At 45.1% G+C, this 24,763-nt stretch overlaps 1 protein-coding gene across 1 annotated transcript; it reads right to left on the bottom strand.

Moving 5' to 3' along the window:
- Positions 1-1,192: 1,192 nt before the first annotated feature.
- Positions 1,193-23,631, bottom strand: NCOA5 (nuclear receptor coactivator 5). The gene is given in 16 exon segments (XM_038369250.2): positions 1,193-3,163; positions 3,165-3,363; positions 4,013-4,258; positions 4,261-4,335; positions 5,846-6,045; positions 7,954-8,009; positions 8,011-8,081; positions 8,366-8,392; positions 8,395-8,430; positions 8,433-8,476; positions 8,725-8,795; positions 8,797-9,076; positions 12,866-12,932; positions 17,187-17,294; positions 17,853-18,039; positions 23,495-23,631. Coding segments are annotated over 15 exon segments (2,106 nt in total). The 5' UTR covers positions 18,016-18,039; positions 23,495-23,631; the 3' UTR covers positions 1,193-2,700.
- Positions 23,632-24,763: the final 1,132 nt, after the last annotated feature.

The raw sequence follows: 24,763 nt of genomic DNA, 5'->3' as shown, positions 1-24,763 counted from the left end.
CGCAGGAATAGCAGCCTGGAGAGAGAACTTTTGGACATTTGAAATGACCCTCCCTGATACCACTAGCCTCCCCTTCTCCCTACATGCTGCAATGAATGCCATCTATTGCCCAACATGGGCGCCTTCCCTTCAACATGGTCAAATCCAGAAAAGGCATCTAATAGAATGAGGCATAAGGGGCTGCAGGAGGAGACGCCTGCATACAATGCATCCGGCCTAACATTTTTAGAGCACTAACCTGCATGGACTTACCCCCACGCAGAAGGTGGAAAACCTTGGTTTTGTCAGTCTGAGGAGGGGGCCAATCAGAGGGCTCACTCATATTTAATTCTGGTCAGCCCAAAACCAGTAGTAAACATAAACCAAGAAAGGCCAGGGTTTTAATGCAACTGGGACTAGCAGCTTATGATTCCAAAAGGGCTTTAATAATATTTGTACCATGAATGCACCTGCAATGACATGAGTTCAGGCTCAAGGGGAACACACTGCAGTGTGTTTAGTGCTCCACGCACAGCACTGAAAGCGAGAAAACCTTTGTCTGTAGGTGCAGATAATGCATCTTCCAATGCCCTAGGTTCAGTTCCCCAGCAGGGCACTGGGAGCCTCTAAACTGCCATGATACCCATTCACACTGCTGGGAAGTGGGAACAGACCAATGGTTTCTACAGATTGGCAATGTGAATTCAGGAGTTCACAGGGATGTGTGAGGATAAATGCTTGAAAAGCACTTTGAAGTCCTAAGCAGGAGAATCTGAGACAAACACATACCTTCCCCCACCTCATGCAATAGAATTACAGAGTCAGGTGCAAGAAAGAGCTTTCACACTTTCTCCTTGGTATCCGGCACTGGCCAGTGTCTGCAGGCTTGTGGATGCAGGGGAAAAAGCCCAGAATAGCTATTGCTGAACAGCTCCCTGGGTGGACATTGTTATCCCATGCTGATAGTGGATCAAGCTAAATTACAGAAAGGTACTCTGTGCAGAATAAGATCATCCACCTGAGAACAAGTGAGGAATAGCTATTGGTTTTCATTCTACACCCTAGCTATTTCTCACTAGCTTCCCTGGGAATTCCCCGTGTAGACAAGCCATAAGGCAGGTGACCTGAGGAAACAGAGCACTGGCCACTCCTAGGGAAGGGTCCATTTCAATTTCATGCTCAAGCTGGTTAGTGTCAAACACGCACCACCACATTTTTCCTGCCAATTTTATTAAAAAGTCATGTCCTCTTGTTAACAGCACAGAAAGAAAAACGCTCCAGAACACAAACCATTCAAAAGACAGAGAGAGTTGCTGCTCCAGGAACTTTGTTTTCTAAACAGTTTCTTCCTGCCCTCCCCAGGAAGCCCAGAGGCTTTAAAGAGGCTGCGCATTCACTTTTGCACTAGATATGATCTAGTCAGCGAAGCCACATGCCCTAACATGCAACACTGGTTAAAAACCTGCTCAGGACACTCTGCCTGATTTTCCACAAAAGCATCCAGTGCTGCTACTAAAATGTTTGGAAACTTGTAAAAACGTAGGAGTCTTCTCAGCACTGCCTCCCCGACCTGCGACAGAACCCAACCTAACCAGCAATAAAATGGAGTCTGCAAAGCTCCAGCGGAGTGTAGAGACCCTGCCCCCCACCAGGTAGCCTGCTGTACCCAATTCTGGGAGGGGGAGCTGCCCGCAGACTGGGATTTCTGTGGTTCGACTTTTGATAAAGTTACAGTAGTCAACTGCCCCAAAACAAAAAGAAAGCTTGTGTCACATGTAATAAACTTCTTGTAAATTTGGCTGCTGAGTGCAGGAGAATTGACAGAGCCTTTTAGTTCCCTGGCCTGAGTAGGAAGTTCTGGTGTTTGGGTTTGCTATTGTACCCAGAACAAGAGCTGGAAAGCTCCTCACTCCTCGGTATGGCCAGCAGATCTTTGCTGGCCTCACTAAGCCAGGAAGTCTTAGTCCCTGCTGTGGGAGTTCAACACTGCACTCACTGCCCAGCTTTACCTGGGGGTCAAGTCTTGCTCGTGCTCCATGAGTTTAGCGGCTACAGCACCACCAGGGAGCTTTCCCCATATCTGGCTTATATGGTTTGTTTTCTTAAAACCACCCGCAAATACTGCTCATCCAAACCTCAGAAGAAGGTCTAACCACTAGCCCCCCCAACCCAGAACCATCCTAGAGTTCACACCCCCGCAAAGAGAGGCTTGTAAGGGGGAGGGGTATCAGTCTCAGAAAAACCCAGTTCAAGAAGCCCTTTGTTCTGATAAGCCCCTTGTGAAATTCTCTCCGACCACTTGACTAGAGAATGCAAGCATGGTGTAACATGCTGTGCAAACATTCCTGCAATGGCAACCACCAAGAGCGGGAAATGCAGCTGGGTTGGAATAGCAGCAACTTCCATCGAGGCCAAATTCAACTACCCTCAGAAGCTTCTGAACTCCTTTGTCACTGACAGAGCAGAGCTCTCGTCTCCAAAGACAGCTAACCCAAATCAAGGGGAAGAGGGGCACTAGCGACACACTCAACAGCAATCCTACTGGAGTGAGTGCTCTAGCCACTGTGGAGGCAGAAGTGGCCTAGGGACTGCGAAGAACCCAGAGAGGGAGAGGACATGCATCTTCAAGGGCATTTGCCCTGGGTCTAGGACAAAAGACTCTTAAACAGCTACGAGTATGGTAATGGTGAAGGGAAGGGAAATGGGCTCTGCAGCTGGATGTTAATAGTGTCGCTGGTAGGAGCCCATGGGTTGTGGGGCTGAGGGTCCTGCTCGCCCCTGGGCCACTGTCTGGCTCACCAGGTGGGAGAGCGCAGGGCCACTCTGGATTAGAGTGTCCAAGGCTTTCTGCACACTGGGGTTGTCAAAGTTGATACCTGAAGAGGATACGGGCCTTTGAACAGCTATGTTGCTAGGGGTAGGCAGACGATTTTGGTGCTGACCATAGTGTACCTGGGTTGGCTGAGATGCTCCAGGTCTTGGGCCTGTGTTCCTTGTGGAGCCTGGGAGGACAGGAAGCTGCGTTCCAGGGACCTGTGATCTCTGCTGAGACTGGTTTAAGCTTGCAGCACTGAGCTGCACTGCCCGAGCTTGATTGCTGGCTACATTAGCATAGTTTTGGTTCTGAGTGCCACCTGAAGCAGCTGTGGAAGCTGCAGAGCTGCTGTTTGCTACAGCAGCTGCTGGCTGCAGCCGCAGCCCCACTGTTGAAGAGGCTGAGGATTTTTGCCTGCAGCTCCTGTTGGGGATTAGTGGAGGACACTGTAGCAGAGGTGGCAGAGGCCAGGGGCTGAGTGCTCTGATGAGTTTGAGAGCTTGGAAGGCTGGCCTGGCTAGTCATAGATGATCCCGAAGGGGCCCCAAGAGACTGTCTCGACAACGGAGCTGGAAAGAGAAAAGAAGAGGGTGAATTTTCTGCAGGCCCATCTGAACAGGCATCGTAGAGGAGTCCTGATGGGTATAGTTACCAAGCCACGCAAGTCAACTACTGCCCTATCCTCTAAACAGGTGCGACTGAACTGCTCTGGGTGAGTGGGAGGGAAGCAGAACACAGGCCATGTCACTTACAGAACCATCTCCAGTCACATGACAAGTTGGTGTATCCCTGCAATCTCTCAGACAGAATCTAACACCCCAGGGAGTTCCCTGAATGATTAGAACAGCCTCAGTACTCTAAGGCTATGTCTATGCCGAGAGCATTCTACTGCTAAGGGAGAGCTGGCATGTTATACTGGCAACGCACTCCTCATGGGGGCGCAGCTGTACCTTCAAAGCTGTGCTTTTTGCCACTGTCGTAAAGCCACCTCCCACAAGCAAAACAAGCTACAAAGGGAACAGCACAGTTTTGCCAGTGTAACTGTGCCCACTTTAGAGGGTTCTGCTGGCATAGCTCAGTCCTTCAGGAATCATACCACCCCCCACCCAACTAACAGTTGAACCAGCAAAGTCTGGTAGCATAGATGTAGCCTAACAAACATCTCTCAAAGGCCTGTTAAGGTACATGGCTTTGGAGTGAATGTGACAGATAACTTACCCTGCAGAGAGTCAGTATTTCCTCTAAGTAGTCGTTCCTTCCGCTCTCTCAGGTAATTAATGACTTTATCGGTCTCTTCAGCAGTCAGATAGCGGTTGTCTGCCAGCAGGTTCAAGAGACTCTGGATCCCTGGCGGATGGCCCCCTCTGACACCTTCTTCTATGGGTGGTGGGCGTTCGCGTTCCTGCAGAATTGCTTCATCTGCCATCTTGGCAGCCTGCCTGGCTATTTCTTCGCGCTCCTTTCCCGGGTCTCTGTCTTGTAGCGTTCATAATTCCTTGCCACCAGCACCATGGCATCAGCTTGGGGCATGTTGCGATGTTCTGCACAAAGAGAAGCTTTAACTATTTGGACCCCACTGATTTAGGTGCAAATATTAGGTGCTTCTTCTGCTGACCTGGATCAGCAGGAAATTAGAGTGAACAGGCAGGAGCAACTCTTAGTATCCAAGCTTGGGTGTGGAACATTTTCCAGCACCACTAGCTACACCAGTGGTTCTCAACCAGGGGTACACCTAACACTGGGAGGTATGTCAACTCATCTAGATAGTTGCCTAGTTTTACAATAGGCTACAAAAAGCACTGGTGAAGTCAGTACAAACTAAAATTTCATACAGTGACTTGTTTATATGCTCTATATACAATACACTGAAATGTAAGTACAATATTCATCTTCCAATTGATTTATTTCATAATTATATGATAAAAGTGAGAAAGTCAGCCATTTTTCAGTAACAGTGTGCTGTGACACTTGTATTTAAGTCTGATTTTGTAAGCAAGTAGTTTTTAAGTGAGGTGAAACTTGGAGGTATGCAAGACAATCATACTCCTGAAAGGGGTACAGTAGTCTGGAAAGGTTGAGAACCAATGTGCTAGAGGACTTAGCCTCCAAATGGATTGGGAAGCCACTAGCAAGTAACACCCTAGTTGAGAAGCCCAGCCCCCCTTCTCTGCAGCTGCTGGGCACTGCATGGGGGGAAACTTTCATATTAGCCTGACTAGCTGGAGTTTGATACACAAGAAGATCTTCCTCAAAACTCCCCTATTGGTAGGAAGAAAGCAGCTCTCTTCCTTACATTGCATATAAATACACCAATGCCAAGGGATGCTCTCTGCTACTTCACCCCAGCTCCCCTGAACAGCCCCAGTACCTGCCTCTCTTCTGCTGCTACTCTGAGCTTTCCCAAACAGCAGCAGAATACCACTGACCTGATTCTTCTCAGCTTCCTTGCTGCCACAGGTTCTAACAAAAACAGTGGGAAAAGCCACAATTGTGAATTTCACTCTGCTGATTCCAGGCAAAGCTCTGAGCAGCAGTAGTACAGCAGCAATAAGCAAAAAAAAAAAAAACAAAAAAAAAAAAACAACCTTTTGAGCTGCTTGAAAAGACCATAAAACAAAACAGAGCACAAGCGTGACTGTTTCCTTTGGGGGCACCTTTAAGGAGGTTGTGGACATTCATTCAGTCTCACAAGAAGAAAGGTGAATGGACCAGGGCAGAGATCTAAGAATTGGCAAACTCTCTGAATAATACTTGCAGAGAAGGACTTCAGCATCTAAAGAAAAGCTGCCCAGAGCGTCACACCAGAAATACTGGGATTTGCAGACAGAGCACCGAGCCATACTGCTCTTTTCCCTCACAGTGGGAAATCTGGGTTCACTTTAACATTGTTTCACACAGGCATTGGGTCATTAATAGCTATTTATGTCAGAGCAAGGAAGTGTTTTGTCTTGAGTGGTTTTCTGCTTGAGGGAAGAATCTCTGAGGCAGCATTGGAAGTGCTTCTAGCACTTCAGAGTGATCTGAACCAGCAGACCATTGTGGCCTTTGTACCTTGTGGTGTGCCAAACATGATGTTAACCGTGCAGGAGCGGTGAACTTGGTGCTGCTGTGTGATGACAATGGCAAAAGGAGACCCTCCTCTGCCTACGTCCTCCAGGGCCTGAGTCAGTGACATTTCTGTGTTGAGGAAGATCAGATCCACCACCATGCCCAGATCCCGCACCTTCCGCCCTACTGACTCGGCATATTCCCTATACAAAGCAAAGGCAGTGCACGTTATAATATGCCAGCAATGTACAGAAACCCTCGTGCGTTCACTTTCATCACCTCCAGGCTCATTTTTTGCATCAGTTTAACTCTGTTCAAAACTGAATTTAAGTTAAACCGATGATGCAACTTCTGTATGTGCACAAGGCCTAGAGAGCAGATGGCCCAGCAGCAGCCTCCAGAAGAGCAGATACCGGCTACATTCAGTGTCTTTGGACAACGGGAACTGGAAGCCTGTTGACATCTGCATGCACAAAAACCATATTAAGCGCAACCAAAAATAAGGAGTATGGGTCGATTACTGATCAGAGAGAAATTGCAATCTACCTGCCTGGAGGACTGGTTTTGTAGATTTTCCCTTAGAGTTGTGTAGTCATGCTTTTAGCTCAAAAGAAGTGACTAAGTTAGCACGAACCATTGATCAACAAGAAAAGAAACACAAGTGCTTCAGAAATGGCTATAGAAAAGAACACAAATGCTTCAGAACCCAAGATTTATAATCCAGTCTCAGCCCTTCAGATTCATACATTTTAAGGCCTGGAGGAACCATTAGAACATCTTAGTCTGACATCCTGTATATCACAGGCTAGAGAATTTCACTCAGTTCCCCCTGTTCTGAACCCAATAACTTGTATACTACTAAAGCATCTTCCAGAAAGGCATCCAGTCTTGAAAACATCAAGCGATGGCGAATCCACCACTTCCTTTGGTAGTTTTGTTCCCACGGTTAATCAATTTGCGCCTTATTTCCAATTTGAATTAGTCTGGCTTCATCTTCCAGCCACCGTCTTTTGTTCTGCCTTTCTCTGCTAGATTAAAGAGTCCTTTAGTACTCAGTAATCAAGATACCTCTCAAACTTTTTTGATAAGCTAAACAGATCCAGCTCTTTAAAAGTCTTTCATTGTAAGGCATCTTCTCCAGCCCTCAAATCATTTCTGTCACTCTCTTCTGCTCCTTTTCCAATTTTTCAACATCCTTCTGACGATAGGGACACCAGAGCTGGACGCAGTAACCAGCATCAGTCCCACCAATGCCATACACAGAGGTACCATACCCTCCCTGTTCACTACTCCCGTTTATACAACCAAAGGTTGGCACTAACTCCGAGACACACCAGGAGCTCATGCTGGGTTGTTTGTCCATTAGCACACCTAGACCCTTGTCAGAGTCAGGATGCAGTCCCCATTCTGTAGGTATGGCCTGTATTCTTTGTTCCTGAGTGTATCCCTTACATTTGGCTGTATTAAAATACGTTTTGTTTGAGTGCTCCCAGCTTACCAAGTGATGCAGACTGCTCTGCACGACTGCCCTGTCATTATTACTTACCATTCTGCCAATCTTTCCATAATCTACAGATATTTTATATTTACTTCCCAGATCATGAATGAAAATGTCAACTAGCATTAGGTCTACTACAGCTGCCTTCAGAACCTCACTAGAAACAGCCCCATTTGATTATGGTTACTCACTGACAAATACTTTTTGGGATCTGTCAGCCAGTTTTAAATCCATTTAATGTGTGCCCTTATTGCTTCTGCATGGTGCTAATTTTTAATCAATAATTAATAATGACGAGAAGAGTAAGCACAGGCCATTTCAGGTAGCCCTGTATCAATGAAGTACCAGGCTGTTACAGGAAGTGTGTGGGGAAAACCCAGAGTAATATTTTCAAGGCCAAAATACTTAGTTTTCCCATCCCAACAAAGACAGAATATCTGCTATCAAGAGAATTAAAGAAACTGATTGCAACACTTTAAATACTCAAAAAGTACTCTCCTGAATATCAGCTACAAGGGAAACTCCCCTGAAAATCCAGAGTAATTTTAATTCCAAGCAAATAGCGTCCCTCTATTCAGAGGATCACAACTGGTCACAGCAACTAACTTCTTACTTTGTCTGTTTATTGACCACTATCACAGAACAGTCCACAGGCCTCTCTGAATCAAAAGCGCCTCTTGATTTCCTCAAAATACTGCCGGTATAGCTCCTCCCTGCGTCGTTCCTCGCGTTTCAGACGCTCTGAAAGAAAGCCAGCCATGGAAATGGAGGAAGTGAATAATTCCACTCTAGTGCTCAGAGTTATTAGGTACACACCACCAGCCTGCCCAACCCCCACAGCAATACACAATTCAGAGATGGATCTGCTGCTCTACTCATTTCAGGGCTGGATGCAACCTTCCACCACCTTCAGGTGGTAGAATATAAAAACCTGTCTATAACAATGCTATTCTTGTTAAAAAAAAATTGTAGGGCGGGGGAGGGGGGGGGAGAGAAGGGAGTTTAGGGAGAGGAAGAAAACTGACCTTCTGCACTCAAGGGGGCTCTGTCAAATGGTCTCTGTAACGGTCATATGAGTCATCCTTCCTCCGTAATAGTCTTCCAGGCGAAGGTAACGGTCATAAGTATCATCTCTTCTGCAAAGCAAACGATTCACAGCCTGTTGCATGTTCAGAAGTGAAAATTCCAGGCACCAACATCATCTCCAACTTTTCCCAATGTAATTCATGCGAACACTCTTCCAGGTTAATCATTAAAATACGTACCTGGCTATCCTTCAGATGGCCAATCACAATCTGTGTGAGGACCAACAGGCCCCAATTAGTACCATCATCACAAGAGAGGCAGCAAATCACCAGCGCTCCAATCCAATAGTATAAGATACCTGTACACGGGGTCCCGTGGCTCCCTCACATCCCGATATCGATCATACACAGGATCCCGTGGGTCCCGTAGGGTCTCGAATATCCCGAGGGTCCCGTAAGTCTCTAGGGTCCCTGATGTCCCGGGGCTCTCGCAGATCTCTAGGGTCCCTGATGTCCCGTGGCTCTCGCAGATCTCTAGGGTCCCTGTGGTCTCTAGCATCTCTGGGATCACGTACATCTCTACCTCGAATATCTCGAGCATCTCTGGAATCTCTGCCATTTCTACCATCCCTTGGCTCTCTTCGTGGGCTCCCTCGAATAGGGGAGCGATCACGTCTCGCATCTCGGCCATCCCCATATGCATATGGCTCTCTGAGGAAAGTACCAGGGAAATGCCATTAGACAAAAAACACGAGCACTGTCAGCCCTAGACCTCTTACCTGGGGTGGCCACAAAAACCCTTTCGCTCAGCAGCTGAATCCTCCCCTCCTATTCCCCATCAAAACAAGAGCAGCAAGACATGTCCAAAGAGTTGTGTCAAGGCATTGTGAAAAGGTTTCTTATTCAAATGCCTTGCACAGCCCAGCAAGCTCCAGAAAACACCCTATCTGGATCACCACTAGAAGTGCAGGATGTTTGTGCAAGACAAGGGCAGGCAGCTAAGAAACCATCACTCAAAGATGTCATGCCTCACAGCCAGTGAGGAATTTTCAAGCAAAACATCTGTTTTCCAGACAACTGGTACACAGAACCCCAGGTGCCATGTCCTCCCATCCACTAGGATACTGTAGTTAAATGTCAAGGGACCATTTCCATTCACTGGATCAAAAAAGAAGAGCAGAATCCCTGAAACAATTCCATCAATGTTGTCACGTTATGAAATGTGTGTTGTGATCATGAAGACCATATGACTGGATTCTGTACAGTGAAGAGATGTTCCCTGAAGGAAATCAGTGTGACTGCACGATGCCCCATGTTAGGACAGTACTAACCAAGCCAGGTCTGTATCACCAGCAGGATCAGGATTCCCAATGGTACCTGAATGACTCCTCTCACTCAGGCTTTTAATTGTAGTACAGCAGCATGCCATCTTCAGTCAGAAGTACACAGAAAGAGAGGTGAAAGATTGCATGCTTCTCTTTTCCAAAACAGAATTTGTTTCCAATATGCTCTGTTTTCCAAAATCTAGCATAGCCTCAATTCACTCTAAGCCATAAACATATAGTACGTCTTAGGAATGGAAGTGCTGAGCTTCAAGCAGAGCAGTATATACTCTTACATGGCTAACATCTGCAGGACACTTCCAATTGTGAGAAGAGAAACACTTGGGTTAAAAATCTCAATAAAATATTTCCTTTCAACACTTCCAGTTGCTAAATTCCCCTTGGCTAACTAGCCTAGTTCCTGAAGCAAGTATGGAACATGCTATTCATTACTATCATGCTTTCACAGCAAGACGAAGGCAAGTCCCTCCCGTAAGTTCTACATTGCTGATAGTTTCATTTCGGAATCAGTTGGAGAGTGAGTATCAGGATTAGCCAGCTAGAGGTTCAGGCTTCAATACCATGTTGATGGATACCTACCAAACCCAGCTGATGATTACTTTCCTATGCCCCTCTTCTCTGATCAGTGAGAAAGTTATGTGGATTCCATGTGATAACTTTGATAGTTTGACACCCACCTTACACAGTATTCCCTGTGATCTTTATTTATAAACCAGATACAGTGTGTATCCTGTAACATGAACTATCGTTTTACCCACAGGTAATATATAGAGTGTTTTCCAGTGATCAGAATGTATCTGCACCAGGGATGCAGTCTCCCTGTGATATATGAGAAGATGCACCATATTTGAACATGATCTATAGTGTAACCATCCTCAATATCAGGGAAACAGTTTCCCCTCCCACTTTATACTTTACACAGACAGGATACAAAGCATATCCTCACCTACGATGTGTAGTGTAATCACACACTAGATTAGGGATACACACAGTATTCCCCACTCATTCTGCAGTATAACTAGAGGAAATACATCCTGTATTCTCATCTGAAATCTGCAGTGAAACCAGAGCAGATACCACTGCATCCACCTGGAATTTACAGTATGGTCAGACACAGGGATACAGAGTATCCCATATCCTGCTGTAAGCCATAGGCTAGAATACAATACAACCACCCAAGATTGCAATGTAATTGCATTGTATATGGTATTCATTCCCACTCTGTTTACCTAAACAGATATACAGGCCACATCCATCCATTATCTGGAGTGAGACATCATGAACAAGGATGCATAACAGCTGTTTGCCCTCGGTGATGCAAACAACCACATACAGCATCAGCTGCTGCTCGCTCAGACACTCCTGTTCACCTGATGTCCAAGGCATTGGCCTCTGCAAACCTGCTTGCACTCCTGTGGCATCAGCCTCCGCTCGCGCTCCTGCGGTGTTGCCTGATGCCCATAGCATCAGCCCCCGCAAATCTGCTTGCGCAACTGTGCCGCCGTCCGAACCCCAATGCCTAGCGGCATCGGCCTGTGTTCGCACGTGCTGCTGTGCCGTCGCCCGAACCCAATGCCCAGCGGCATCGGCCTGTGTTCGCGTCTGCTCCTGTGCCATCGCCCGAACCCCAATGCCCAGCGGCATCGGCCTGTGTTCGCATCTGCTCCTGTGCCAATCGCCCCGAACCCCAATGCCCAGCGGCATCGGCCTGTGTTCGCGTCTGCTCCGGCCCCATCGCCCGAACCCCAATGCCCAGCGGCATCGGCCTGTGTTCGCGTCTGCTCCGGCCCCATCGCCCGAACCCCAGTGCCCAGCGGCATCGCCCTGTGCTCGCACACGCTGCTGTGGCATCGCCCGTACCCTGATGCCCAGTGATTCCGGCCTCTGCTCTCACATGCTCCTGTAGCATTGCCCAGAGGCAGCAGCCTGTACTTGCATGCTCCTGCAGTGTTGCAGCGGGCTCTATAAATCCACTTGTGCTCTGCAGTACAGATGCAGCAAATTTACAGTATCTGTCTGCATTCTGTATACCCAGACAGTCAGGATTTACATGGGAAACCCCATACACTTCTTACTCCTTCTGTGAGGTCCAGGAAGGAATGTATTCACCCAAGATCTCTAGTGTAATTGAAGATAGTCACATAAACAGGGACACACAGTATCTGCTGGGACACCCCTGTAACTGGACACAGCCATGAACAGTAACCGGCTGTGGCCCACTGTATCTGTATGTACAGGGACATGGAATATCTACTGACACAGACATGATACAATTTGCAGTGTAGCTGTGAAACATGGAAGCTTGAGACTGGTTACATGTAGCATACATATAGTTCTCAGTAGTAACATCGACATTTCTCTCTATATGTATATAGCTCTGTAGTATATTCAGAGAAGAAGCATACTGTGTCAGAATGTAACTGCAGTGTTTACCCACGCTCCATAGTAAAACATGGATATTATTCAGGAGTCTCCTCCTGCAACGTAGTTAATTCATGTGTCTGCTGTGTGACTGCACAAGAAGAGCGACACACAGGGACTGTACACATTGGGTCTATTTATTAGGGGAGGGATGCATGGGAAAAGTAGGCAGATGCCCTGTATCCCCAATATAACTGTACAGAGAAGGATGACGATATGATACAAGTGTACATGCAGAAAGGGTAGTGCATCCAGGGAAGTTCTCTCCCTGTAGTGTGCGTTGTCTGCATAATCATTTTCCAGGCTCGTGTCAGCACTGGAAGCCTTCGACATCAGAAGATGTAAAGTGCTGGTATTCTCTGTTGCACAGCATGGCGAATGCTATATACCCATTGTATTCTCTATAGACGCCTTGTTTCCCTGACACTTAAGAGTCAGGAACAAACAGCAGTCCTTCCCCAACAAATTTCACACAACCTATGCTGCAAAATGCAGCATCCAGCTGTAGTCACAGCAGCAAACACAAGGTTTCCCTCGTGCCTCCTGAGCTGTTAGAACCAGTGAGGCCCTTCATACATGGAAGGGATGGTCACATTCTGACTGTTCGCTCGAGTGTCTCCATTCTGCTGGGGAGGTGGTGGTGAGGGAAGAAAACTAGACATTTAGCAGAGGAAGGAGGGCTCATACCCTAAAGCCTGACCTTCCTAGTATAACTCACTGCTTCCAGGTACTTTACCTTCGTGATGGGCTGGACCTTGATGAAGCCTTATTCATATTTCTTCTTTCCGCTGCTTTATTAATATCTGAAAGAATAATCAACCCATCTGTTCAATGCTATGGAACAAAAAAAGATCGTCAGCACATTTTAAATTAAAGCAATAAAAGTTCAAAGACAGCCATATGGTGCAAGGAAATCCATTCAGCCAAGAGGCATTGTCACTTTAATTATTTTATTAAAATTAAGATAGTACAATGCAATGGGTTGGTCATGGATTACTGTGATTTCCAGCTAAAAGAAGTGGACAGTTTGTATGAAATTCTATCCCTTTATCATGTTTAGACCCATGTCCAGACTCCTTGTCCCATAAGAGACCACCACCTCTTTCTCCTGTAGTCTGTGGACCAACAGCATGCAGCTCCATGGATTCCAGGAGAAAAAGTAAAGAGTCAGACAATCCTTCGTGAATGGAAAGCTGTTGGCTAGTACACTTCATCTCAAAATTCAAAGCCAGTCCTGTTCGATGGAGGATGCTGCCATCCTTCTGGAAAAGAACCCAAGGGCTCTCAAAAAACAAGTTCAACTGACTTCCAGGGGACTGTTGTGACATCAAATTGAACAATCTCCACCACTGAGGCAGAAGGATCCAAGGGACTTGAAGTAAAAACTACCCCATGAAGTGAACTTCATGCAGTCATAACACCATCAGGTCGATGTGATGCAAATAAATGCAACAGACCAGACATCTGAAAATTGTTAACATCTGAGTAACTGCACAGAAAATGTTCCTTGAAGTGTTCAGAGTGGAACACACAAGAGAACTAGGGAGCCACAAGGCTGTAACCAATTCAAGAACACAAGTTCAGCCACAATGGATGATTAATATTAGCCTGGAGAGAAATTATGAAAACATCCATGGTAGTAGAGAGATGCTGAGGTTATTATCTGAATGTGGGCAAGAACAAAACCACTCCAGAGTAAGGGTTGGTTTAGGATGTTTTGTTCTCGGTTATGAGAACCTTTAAAAAAAGAAAATCACCTACATGCATCACTTGTTTGAGGATTTAACAGTGTAACTAACAGTATTGATTAGGGATTTAAATAATGCATAGCTTTCAATTTTCCTGCAATTGAAAACAAAACAAAAAACAAGGCATGTAGAGTTCTGTAAGCAGAAACTTGGTGGCTTTACTAATTTACCTTAATTCCCAAGCTTTTAATGCTGAATTTTAGTTAAAATTAAAACAAAGATGCTAGTTTAAATCTTCATTCTTACTTTAAACAAGAAGGATGTGTTCTCTCTTTTGGCAGTGAATGAGAAAGCATTGTGCATTCAGTAGTGGTAACCCAAGAAACAAGTGGCATAAAAATTCACAGGATATTATTTGAGACCGATACACTAGGTTAAGAAATGGATGGGTGTTTTGTCTATTTAATGCAGCAACTTTCTACCGTATTTACCTTTAGATATGCTGGACATTTATTCTCTGAACAGATCTATTTATCAAGGAGACAATTAAAGGAGTTTCAGTGTATTTGTGAAAGTATTTAGTGCAATGCAAAATGGGATTAAACTCTTTGGTTTCTTTTAAGAGGTCCCTATGTGTTCATGACATTCAGCTTTAGCACACAGAAAATGTACATCTAATGTAGTTCTGTTTTCACTGCATTTTGACTTTCCACTGCAGAATATTCTTTTACCAGATGTAACCCTTTAAGTGAAACACTATCTGCTTCCTTGGTTTAAGATTTTAGAAGTCTTCAAACTGGACATACATTTAAAGGATTCGTCTCTTCTGAAAAATGGACAGTTTTCAAGAACACTTTATTTAGTGCCATCAGCATTTACAGATTAAATATTTAACATTTACAAAACATCTTTAAAAAAAACTTTTGTTTTGGAAGATTTTCACAGATTTTAAGGCCAGAAGGAACCGTTGTGATCATCTTGTCTGACCGTACGCACAGCACAGGCCATAGGATGTTCTTGGCTTAATTTCTGCTTTCAAATACAATAGCTGTGGTTGCATAGCACGTTTTTCTAAAACGTATCTTGTTTTAAAAATTTCCAGTGATGAAGGGTCCACCACACCCTTTGGTAAGTTGTCACAATGGTTAATTACTCTCGCTGTTACAAATTTGCACCTTATTTCTAATCTGAATTTGTCTAGTTTCATCTTCCTGCCAATGATCTTGTTATACCTTTGTCAGCTAGACTGAAGAGCCCTCTATCAAACTTCTGTTCCTCATGTAGGTGTATTTACAAACTGTGGTGATCACCCCTTGACCTTCTCTTTAAACTAAGTAGACTGAGTTCTTTGGGCCTTACCAAAAGGCATGTTTTCCAAGCCTTTCATCATCTCCTGACTCTTCTCTAAACCTTCTCCATCATCTGAACTATGGACACCAGAACTGTACAAAGTATTCCAGTACTGGTCAGACCAGTGCTGAATAGAGAGATAGTATTAACCTCCAACTCCTATGCAATATTTCCCTAAACACTGCATTATCCCTTTTAGCCACAGCATCACACTGGGAGCTCATGTTCATCTGATTATCCATGACCCCCAAGACTTTTACAGAGTCATTGCTTCGCAGGATAGAGACCCCCATCCTGTAAGTACAGCCGTAATTCCTTGTTCCTCGATGACCTTACATTTGGCTGTATTGAAACACATTGTTTGCTTGTCCCCAGTTTACCAAGCAGTCTGGATCACTCCATATCAGTGACCCATCCTCAATTATATCACTCCCCAAATTTTTGCAGAGGACACAAACTATCAATAATGATTTTATATTTTATTCCAGATCACTGATATAAATATTAAATAGCATAAGGCCTAGAACCGATACCTGTGGGACACAACTATAAAACGATCATTTCCCATTTACAATTATGTTTTGAGGCCTATCGGTTTGAGGCCTACCCAGTTTTGAATTCATTTCATGCTTACCATATTCATTTTATATTGTTCTAGTTTCTTACTAAGACTGCTGTGTGGAACCAAGGCAAACGTCTTTCCGACATCTATTACATAAATACTACTGCATTTATCAACCAATCTCATAAAAAAATCAAATTAGTTTGACAACCTTCCTTAAACTCATGCTGATTGGCATTAATTGGATTGCCCTCCTTTAATCTGGTATATTCAAATGTTATATCAACTGTTCCATTATTTTGCCTGGATTAGTGTCAGCTGACAATTTTATAATTAGTCTGGTCATCCCAATTACCCTTTTTAAATATTGGCACAGCATTATCTTCCTTCCAGTCTTCTGGAATCTCACTAGTTTTCCAAGACATCAAAAAATCAACATTAATGGTCCAAAGAGCTCCTCAGCCATGCAAGTTATCCACATCCCCTGATTCAAAAGCATCTAACCTTAAGGAGGATGTTAAACAGCAGCTACTAGCTACAATGGAGAGTATTTCTTTATCATCATATATATATATATATATATATATATATATATATATATATATATATATATATATATGAAATATCTGGCTTTTCCCCCCAAATACAGAACAGAAATATTTATTGAACATAGAAATGACTTTTTTGCATAACTGACAATTCTACCATTTCCATTTAGAAATGGGCCAATACCACTGTCAGGGTTCCTTTCACTCCTAATATACTTCAACTTCTCCTTACTGTCCTTGCTCTGCTGGCCATAGATTCTTCTTGTATTCTCTTGCTTCCTTCATCAATTTTAATTCACATTTTTCTGTTTAGAATTCTCTCTCCAGTTGACTTGATTATATTGTTTTCTGCTTTGTGAAACTAGCCTCTGTAAAGTACCAAAATACCTCATATTTATATTAATTTATTCTGTTGGCACATAAATATAATCAAGTCATGATAACTTTCACCTAAGCAACCACAGTAACTTTTTATTTAAGTGATCAATTCCCTTTATCTATCAAGATGAGGTCTAACATACAATAACAAAGGATTTAAAAAATGAAATTCAGTAAGGGCCAGTAAACACTCGGGATTTTTTGGTTTAGCACCAACTACTTGTTATGAAGTGCTTTACATATGCTTATAGTGCTATTTAAATACTAAAAACTAATATATAAAAATAAATTTGGAGAAAGATCAAGATATCAAGAGGGAGCAGAGTAGTAGTTGTACCACACACAAGACTAGAACAAAGAACTAAAAAAAAAAACAAAAAACAAACAAACAGTGCCTAATACAAATTTAGACTAATATTCAAGGCAGGTTTCACACAATGGTCTTTCCATAGATCTTTAAAAGAAAAAGCCTTCCTTCTACCCAAATGCATGCTGGCGTCAGTACGAGTAGCATGGAGCAGTTTTCCTTACCTAATCTATACCCTTTAAAAAGGCGACCCTTCTCACCGTCCAGAGCGGCCTGGACGTCTTCTAGACGTTCATACTGCACGAACCCATAGCCATGGAACATGCTGAGGGCTGGAAAAATTAATAGCAGGGCAAGACCAGTTACAACTAAGGGACAGTACTACCACATGCAGGCCATTATATAAACCCCACAGGGCTGAACAAGCAAAGGGACTTTACCCAAGAACATCTATCCAAGCTTAATAGGCACACTCAAATAAGTTAACCAGGACCAAAATGAAGGAGAATTTACAAAAATTGGAAAATAATGTTGCTAAGGCAATTATGAAATGCTAAATAACAGCCCAACTTCTTCGGACAAGACAGTGACCAAAAGGCACTAAAGTGACCAAGATCCAATTAAGAGAATACACGAGCCCTAGAAAGGATAGACTTGTTTGGTATAGTACCATACTTCAAACCCAAAAGAATAAAAGAAACTGCCATAGCTCTAACATGCCTTAGGCTTCAGTTGTACTAAAGGAAAGTTAGTTTTCAGGGAAAATGCAGATAAAGAAAAATGTCACTAAAGGTCACTTTTTTCACTGTCATCCTTCTCATTATCAGATGTGGCATGAAAATTAAGTTTCTGACTATGATTTCCCAGCCATAACAAAATAAAATACTAACCCCTGATTTTGCCATATTTTGAAAATATCTCTTCCATTTCTTCACGGGTCATGTGGTCTGTGGGCAAATTGCCGACAAAAAGTCTTCTCTCTAAATCCTGTGGATTGGTGCTGTTAGTGAAGTCGCTCTGTTTGATGCTATTGCTCATGCGTCCTCGAGCCATTTTGTTTTCGTTCCAAATGCAACTCTTCGCAAAAAAGAAAAATGGCCATGCATATCATTTCACATCCATGACAATTACAATTACATTGGAACAAGGTTAAAGTTAACATGTTTGCATACTTGGTCTGCCTTAAGCAATCTGTATTCAATTGAAATCCTTACACAGATGATTTGGAAGTTTGGCAGAAAACTATATCTTACGTTGTGTTGGGTTTGATCTTCCTGTCCTGCTAAAAGGAAATTACTAGCCTAAACTCTTAATTTTAAATCCATGATCGATCATTCTAAGGATATGTTTTCATTACTTCAATTCCAAACTAAGGAATAATTAAAGGAAACAGTAATTTTATATAGGAACATCCTAATCAGTAAATCTAATTAGCAAGTAACTACCTTAGGTTTCTCTACAGGGCCCACCGCTGCAGCATCGAAGCATTCAGTACATTAGTAAAAAATACTAATTAAATAGATAACAAACAGGAAACAGACATCTTGATCATAGCAATGTAAAATGAGACAAATATAACAGCAATGGCATGAATGAAAAAAAGATTTTCAAAAATCTACAGTGAATGAATTAAAAAAAAAAGTAAGTGAATCACTTAACCGAAATATATAAAGTAGAATGATCTAATAAGTGAAAATCTGATCTTCCATTCATACCAACACTGAGGTTCATTTCCTATGTCCAATCTGCTTCCCCAGCAAAAAGACATCTCCTAATGAAGCCGGGTCTACACTAGGGAATTTTTTTTTACAAAAACTCCCCACTTATTCATCTTCACAGTAATATCAACAGTAGAATTTTATAAACATTCTTTACTGTAGACAAATCTAGAGATACTAGCAACATCTCCTGGGGGCTGTGATACATTGGCCTAATTTTGGTTTTTGGGTTTACTGTGTGGGTCGAGGGGATTAATTTAAATCACCAAGTGGAGAGCTCAATTTTAATCAACTTTTCTGTTCGTACAGGAGTTATTTTCTAAAGAAAAGTACACTTGCATTGGTTGGTATAATCATTAAAACATGATGATTTACAACTAAAAGAACCTTTACTAGGTGGGTATACTCAGACCTTTAAGCAATTATGAAGCTTAATATTTTCAGAATCTTAATTGTACATTTTTAGTATGTTAGAAAATGGTGATATATTGCTTATTTACTAGATAATTAACTTTTTGCACATAATTTGTGTCTGGGTGTATTAGAATAACTGGAATTTAATTAAAAGCACAAAACAGCATATAAAATTTATGTTATTAAACAAAGCAAGCCCTTAATACAATATAACCTATTGTGTCATATTTATAAGCCTTGACCTCAAAAGTTAAGTTTTCCCCAATTCTCTCTTTATATAAAAAAGCAGCTTTTAACTCCAAGTTTTTGATAGCTTGTTTTTTGACAGATTTATTTCATAAATAAAAAATAAATATGCTGAATCTAAATGTTTTAAGAGGTTATAAGTTTAGACCTTAACAAATTGTATTAATTTCATATTTCATTTTAAACAAGTTTAATTTTTAAAAGGAAAAATCATAATTTAAACAAACTCAAAAATCCAATTTAAATTAAAAATAGGATTTTTTTTTAATTTTCAAATAAAATTGTGGAATTTTATCCAGCCTGGTGGGGGCGCTGGGTGATGTTGGAGGCCTGTGATATACAGAAGGTTAGACTACATGATCTGGTGGTCCCTTCTGGCATTAAACTCTTTGATTCTAAGAGATACTGAAACCATCACAGCTAACATATAGGCAGGGTTTAAAGCTTTAGGTTAAAAAAAAAAACAACAACAAACCCTAAAGTTCATCCCCAGGAGTGATGAGCGGGGTTTCTGCAAGGGTGAAAGGTTTTTTGGGGTTTTTTTTGGGGGGGGGAGAGGGGGATTAAGAAATTACTTGGGAAAACAATTTTGAACACACCAATAAAATCCTTTTATACTTAGGTCATGAGTCATAGTTTGACTACTCCCACAACCACAAATCCTAATTATAATCAGTGTAGTTTTCTTTTAAGACTAGCCTCTGGATAAGCAAATTAAGACTCCTTAAAAGATAAAATGGGTTTGCACTGTTTTTTCTAGTCCCACATAATTATGCCAGAAAAAAAAAATTGGCATTCTCTGTCACAAAACCACTCCAGGATTAGTAGTATCAAGGGACCTTTCTGAAGGTCATTCACACCTATGTTCATAATAAGTTGAGAGGCTGGTAACAATATTTGTTTCACTTACACATTTAAAAGAGAACTGCAAAGGGAAAAAAGTGCTTGCGCCAATTTTTGCTTCTTTAGAATGTATAAAGAATGTCTGAAAGGGTTGTTTATCTACCTTCAATATCAGAAATGCCACATCTTACGCACCCTGTCTTTACAGGAAGACTAGCTGAGTGTTGACACTCTCATCAGTTGAAGAAGTAGGTGGTGTGAATATTTAATGAGTTTTTCTTCTAACTGTTTCCAGGAGTTTTAAACAAACAGGTGTAAAACAAGAGTTTTAAATAGTCAAAGTAAAAATCCTTTCCCCCTAGTCAACCCTGAGATGTCATAACCCTACTAATCTCCAGGTGTCCATAGTCCTATAGCAAAAACAGGTTGGAAAAGATCTTGATTTCTAATATAAAAATCACTTAGAAAATGTTTAGGATGAAAAAGCCTGTTCTTTCAACATCATAAAGAAGCAAAAAAAAAAAAAAGGGACACTTTTCCTTTTTCAGGTAACCTTTGAAATCTGCACCCCTCATGTGTTAAACTTTACTTTAAAAAGTAGTTAGTAGAGGGCTTGAATGTGAGATTTACTGTTCCCAGCCCCTGTCTTCTCTTCTTAGTTGAAGACAAGAGTAAGGTCAGTTTCTTAATACTGAGACGATCAGAGTCATGTCCCAGCTGTAGGGATACTGCTTCAGGAAAATGAATGATTTCCCCATTCAGCTTCCTTCTAGGAATCCAACTAAGGGAGGCTAAGGAAGGAGAGTCTCAGTAGTTAGTGGAAGGAGTCCCAGTGCTGATAGGGGGCACAAGCACAGGTCACTTGAAAAGAAAGCTTAAAAAGAAAAAAAATCTCAGAGTGGCAATGCACTGAACCCAATCCTCTAGTAGAGAGAGTGAAAACTTGGCTAGGATATACTGGCAGAAAGTAAATAGCAGGAATCTGATTCTACCGTAGGAAAAGCAGCTCTTCCTCCAGACATGTGGCTTTGGGTCAGACAAGTCAAAGGAGGAAAGGAGCAGGTGGGAAGAAAGCTGAATGGGAGAACTCCTAGAGCACTGTACTCAGCTGTTGTTTCTGTTCTACTGGTGGGATGAGTAACCACATCATATCTTTCCTTCCTCATTCCCTCCCAACCTTTTTTTTTTTTTATTTTTGCCCCCGCCTTTAGCCAGAAAGCAGTAAATGTTAGAAATGGCAAATCTCTCTAATGTGATTACAAAATTAAGGGTTTAGCATTTCACAAGCACTTTTTGGCCTAGTGAGAGGAAAAAGTTGGATACTAATACCGTATTCTATATCACTGAAATAACATATGCAAGTTTGTAAAAGCCCGGCTACAAAAAATTACTAGACACCAACTGGTTGCAGGACCATAGCTAGAGGTAGCCATAAAAGTTAATAGTGATTGTGGCCTCAGGGCAGACTAATGCCAGGCAAGAAGTCCAGCTCATCCTTCACCATCTTTTTAACTGTCATGAATGTGGGAAGAGTGCTGTATTTGCTAACAAAGTGCCTCCCTCCCCCCCCACCTTGCTAGAGGCTCCATGTTTCCTATGAGGCCTTAAGCTAGTAGGCAACTAAAATTTGAAGGTCCATTCAATTAATCACTGGGAAGGATCTCCTAGCCAAACCCTCCTGGCTGTTGCAGGGATTGGGGAGAAGGTCTCTGTTAGGTTATGTCTACATTAGCACTTTTGTTAGTAAAACTTATGCCCCTCAGGAATGTGAAGACAACACACTCCTGTCTCATGTAAGTTGCACGGACAGAAGTGCCAGTGTAAACAGCACTATGTGCAGATGGGAGAGCGTCTCCCGCCAACAGAGAGGCTACACAGGAGACCTTACAGCGGCACAGCTGCAGCAGCTGTGCCACTGTAAGGTCTCTAGGGTAGACACAGCCACAGTCTATCCCTTCCTACGCTCTTTTTTGGTGCCCTCCTCACCTGTGAATAATGCCAATGTCTTTGGCTGTGTTCCTGCTCATGGCTTTTCCAAGCAGCACAATGCAAGACACAAATTTGACATTTTCACTGCTGTCACAGGATTTGCAATACCTGCATTGAAACTGACCAAAAGCTTATTAAATTCATGCTGCTTTGCAAAGCTCTGAGGAGCAGAGGTAATGGAGCTGCCTTTTGCATGCTAAGGCCACAATTGCGTTAAACTAACTCAATTGTACTAAAGTGACTGCAAACCACACCTCCAGGAAGACTTCGTTATACTAATCATATTCAGTCTGCATAGGGAAGTCTTTCCCCCTCCCAAGGTAAAAGAACTAGAAACCTTTTTTAAAGTCAAAACAAATGCCACAGCAATTAATTGGGAACTTTTTATTTGCTAGAAAAAGTTTCCCTATTTGCTACTAAACCTGTCCCTGTCCACGAGGGGATTCAGGAGCAAATACATCTGAACACAAGGTTCAGAGTAGTGATCCTGAAACATTACCCAAATGCTTAGCAAAGTCCAAAGCCCGTGGTAAGTCTGTGTGCATAAAACGCTTGACACACTGAACAGCTTTACATCAGCTGCGGGGGGAGGGAGATGGAGAGAGTCAGCAGTGCAGGAAGCAGTGCGGTAAGTGAAGACAAATTAACACATTTCCCCAAAAGTTTATTTTTAAATACAGACTTTTATTCAAATATTCACACGCGCTTAGGAAAGCGCCTCACTCGCTATCGCATCCAGGCGCCGCTCGACAGGGGTACGGACGTGCTCGCACGGCAGCGTCTTCTCTCGACCAGCAGGCCAGCTCCTCGCCCGTCTCGCGGCACGCTCGCGCCCACGCCTCCGTGCCCGCTTCCGGGCCGCCGCCGCCGCACGCGAAGCCCCGGGGGCGCGCTGACGAGCCGAGCCGAGCCGAGCCGCCGCGAGCCGCGGGCGCCTCCCCCCGCACGTGCGCAGCCCGCCCAAGGGCTGCCGGCGAGAGCCCCCCGCGGCGAGAGCCCGTCCGCTCGCCAGGCGGAGCCCGCAGACCCCGCGGCGCGGCGCGGCCCGAGCCGAGCCCGAGGCGCTCCGACAAGTCGCCTCCGGCCGCCCGGCCCGGCCCGGCCCGGCCCGGCCCAGCCCCGGCTTCGGCCGCGCACGAGCGGCGGCCCGGACGCGGCGGCAGCGCCGCGGGGAGAGCCCGGCGAGCCGCCCCGCGCCCGCTGGGAGGCGGAAGCCCAAGGAGGCGGCCGGGCCTTCGCCAGGGTACGGGGCGACGCCGCCAGGCCCGGCGGGAGCGGAGGCCCCGGGCCCGGCCCGGCCCCTCTCCCCCCCCTGCACTTACCGTCGCTCCGGAGCCCGCTCTCCGCCTCAGGCCGCCGCCCAGCTCCGCCGCGAGGACAAAGGCGCCAACCGACCCGCCCAACCGCCACCGTACCGCACGGCGAGGCGCTGCGCTGCGCTGCCGTGCCGGAAAGGGGGGGGCGCTGCGACAGCCCCGCGATTTACGGCAGGCCCCAGAGACGGTCACGTGCCGCTTCCGCCATGACAGGAGAGGCAGCAATGAAATGGCGACCCGCTCGAGATCCCAGGGTGCAATGCGGCAACCCCTGCTCTGCCCGGCGAGCCCCGGTGCATGCTGGGGGCACTTGGAGTCAGCGCGAGGTGATCTCTGCTCACCTTGGGGCACCCCCCGCGCCCCCTTCCCCCCCTTTCCTCTCCTAGGGCTCCCCCAGCCTGACCCCGCCCCTCCTAGGGCCCCCCGCACCCCCTTCCCCCCAGCGCCTCCCAGGGCTTCCCCGCGCCCCCTTTCTTCTACCAGGGCTCCCCCATACCCCTTCCACCCAGCCCGCCCCTGCCCCTCCCAGGGCCCCCCCGCGCCCCTTTTCCTCCGCCAGCCTGCCTCCGCCCCTCCTAGGGCCCCCCTGCACCCCCCGTGCTCCCTTTCCTCCCCCAGCCCATACTAGGGCCCCCGTGCCCCCTTCCCCCCCAAGCCCGCTCCCACCCCTCCCAGGCCCCCTCACACCCCCTTTCCTCCCCCAGCCTTCCCCTCCCAGGCCTGTGCCCCCACACCCCCCTTCCCCCCAGCCTCTCCTAGGGCCCCCCTGCACCCCCTTTCCTCACCCAGCCCACCCCTGCCCCTCCCAGGCCCACACCCCTTTCCTCCCCCAGGCCTGCGACCCCCACGTCCCCTTTCCTGTCCCAGCCCACCCCTCCCAGGGCCATGCCCTCAGTGCCACCTTTCTGCCCCCAGCCTGCCGCCGTCTTTCCCAGGCTGTGCCCCCTTCCTCCCCACCCCTCCCAGGGCTGCACCCGCCACGCCCCCCATGTCTCCTTTTCACCCCCAGCCCACCCCTGCCCCTCCCAGGGCTGCGCCCTCCAGTCCCTCCTCCTGCCCTCCCCCACTGACCACCTCCTCCAATTCCTCCCCCAGCCCAGCCTCCCTTCCGTCGCCCACAGGCTACCCCCTCCAACTTCTATCCTCCCTAGGCCCACCCCAGACAGCTCCCCAGCCTCCTCTCCAACTGCAGGTTCTTGCCCCTTCTACTGAGGTATCTGGCACCACACTGGGCTGGGCCCTTGTTGAGCCAGCCTGGCACTGCCTATGTCACAT

Source organism: Dermochelys coriacea, chromosome 13, assembly GCF_009764565.3.
Source record: "Dermochelys coriacea isolate rDerCor1 chromosome 13, rDerCor1.pri.v4, whole genome shotgun sequence".
Classification (NCBI taxonomy): Eukaryota; Metazoa; Chordata; order Testudines; family Dermochelyidae; genus Dermochelys; species Dermochelys coriacea.
This window is presented reverse-complemented; position numbering and strand designations above follow the sequence as displayed.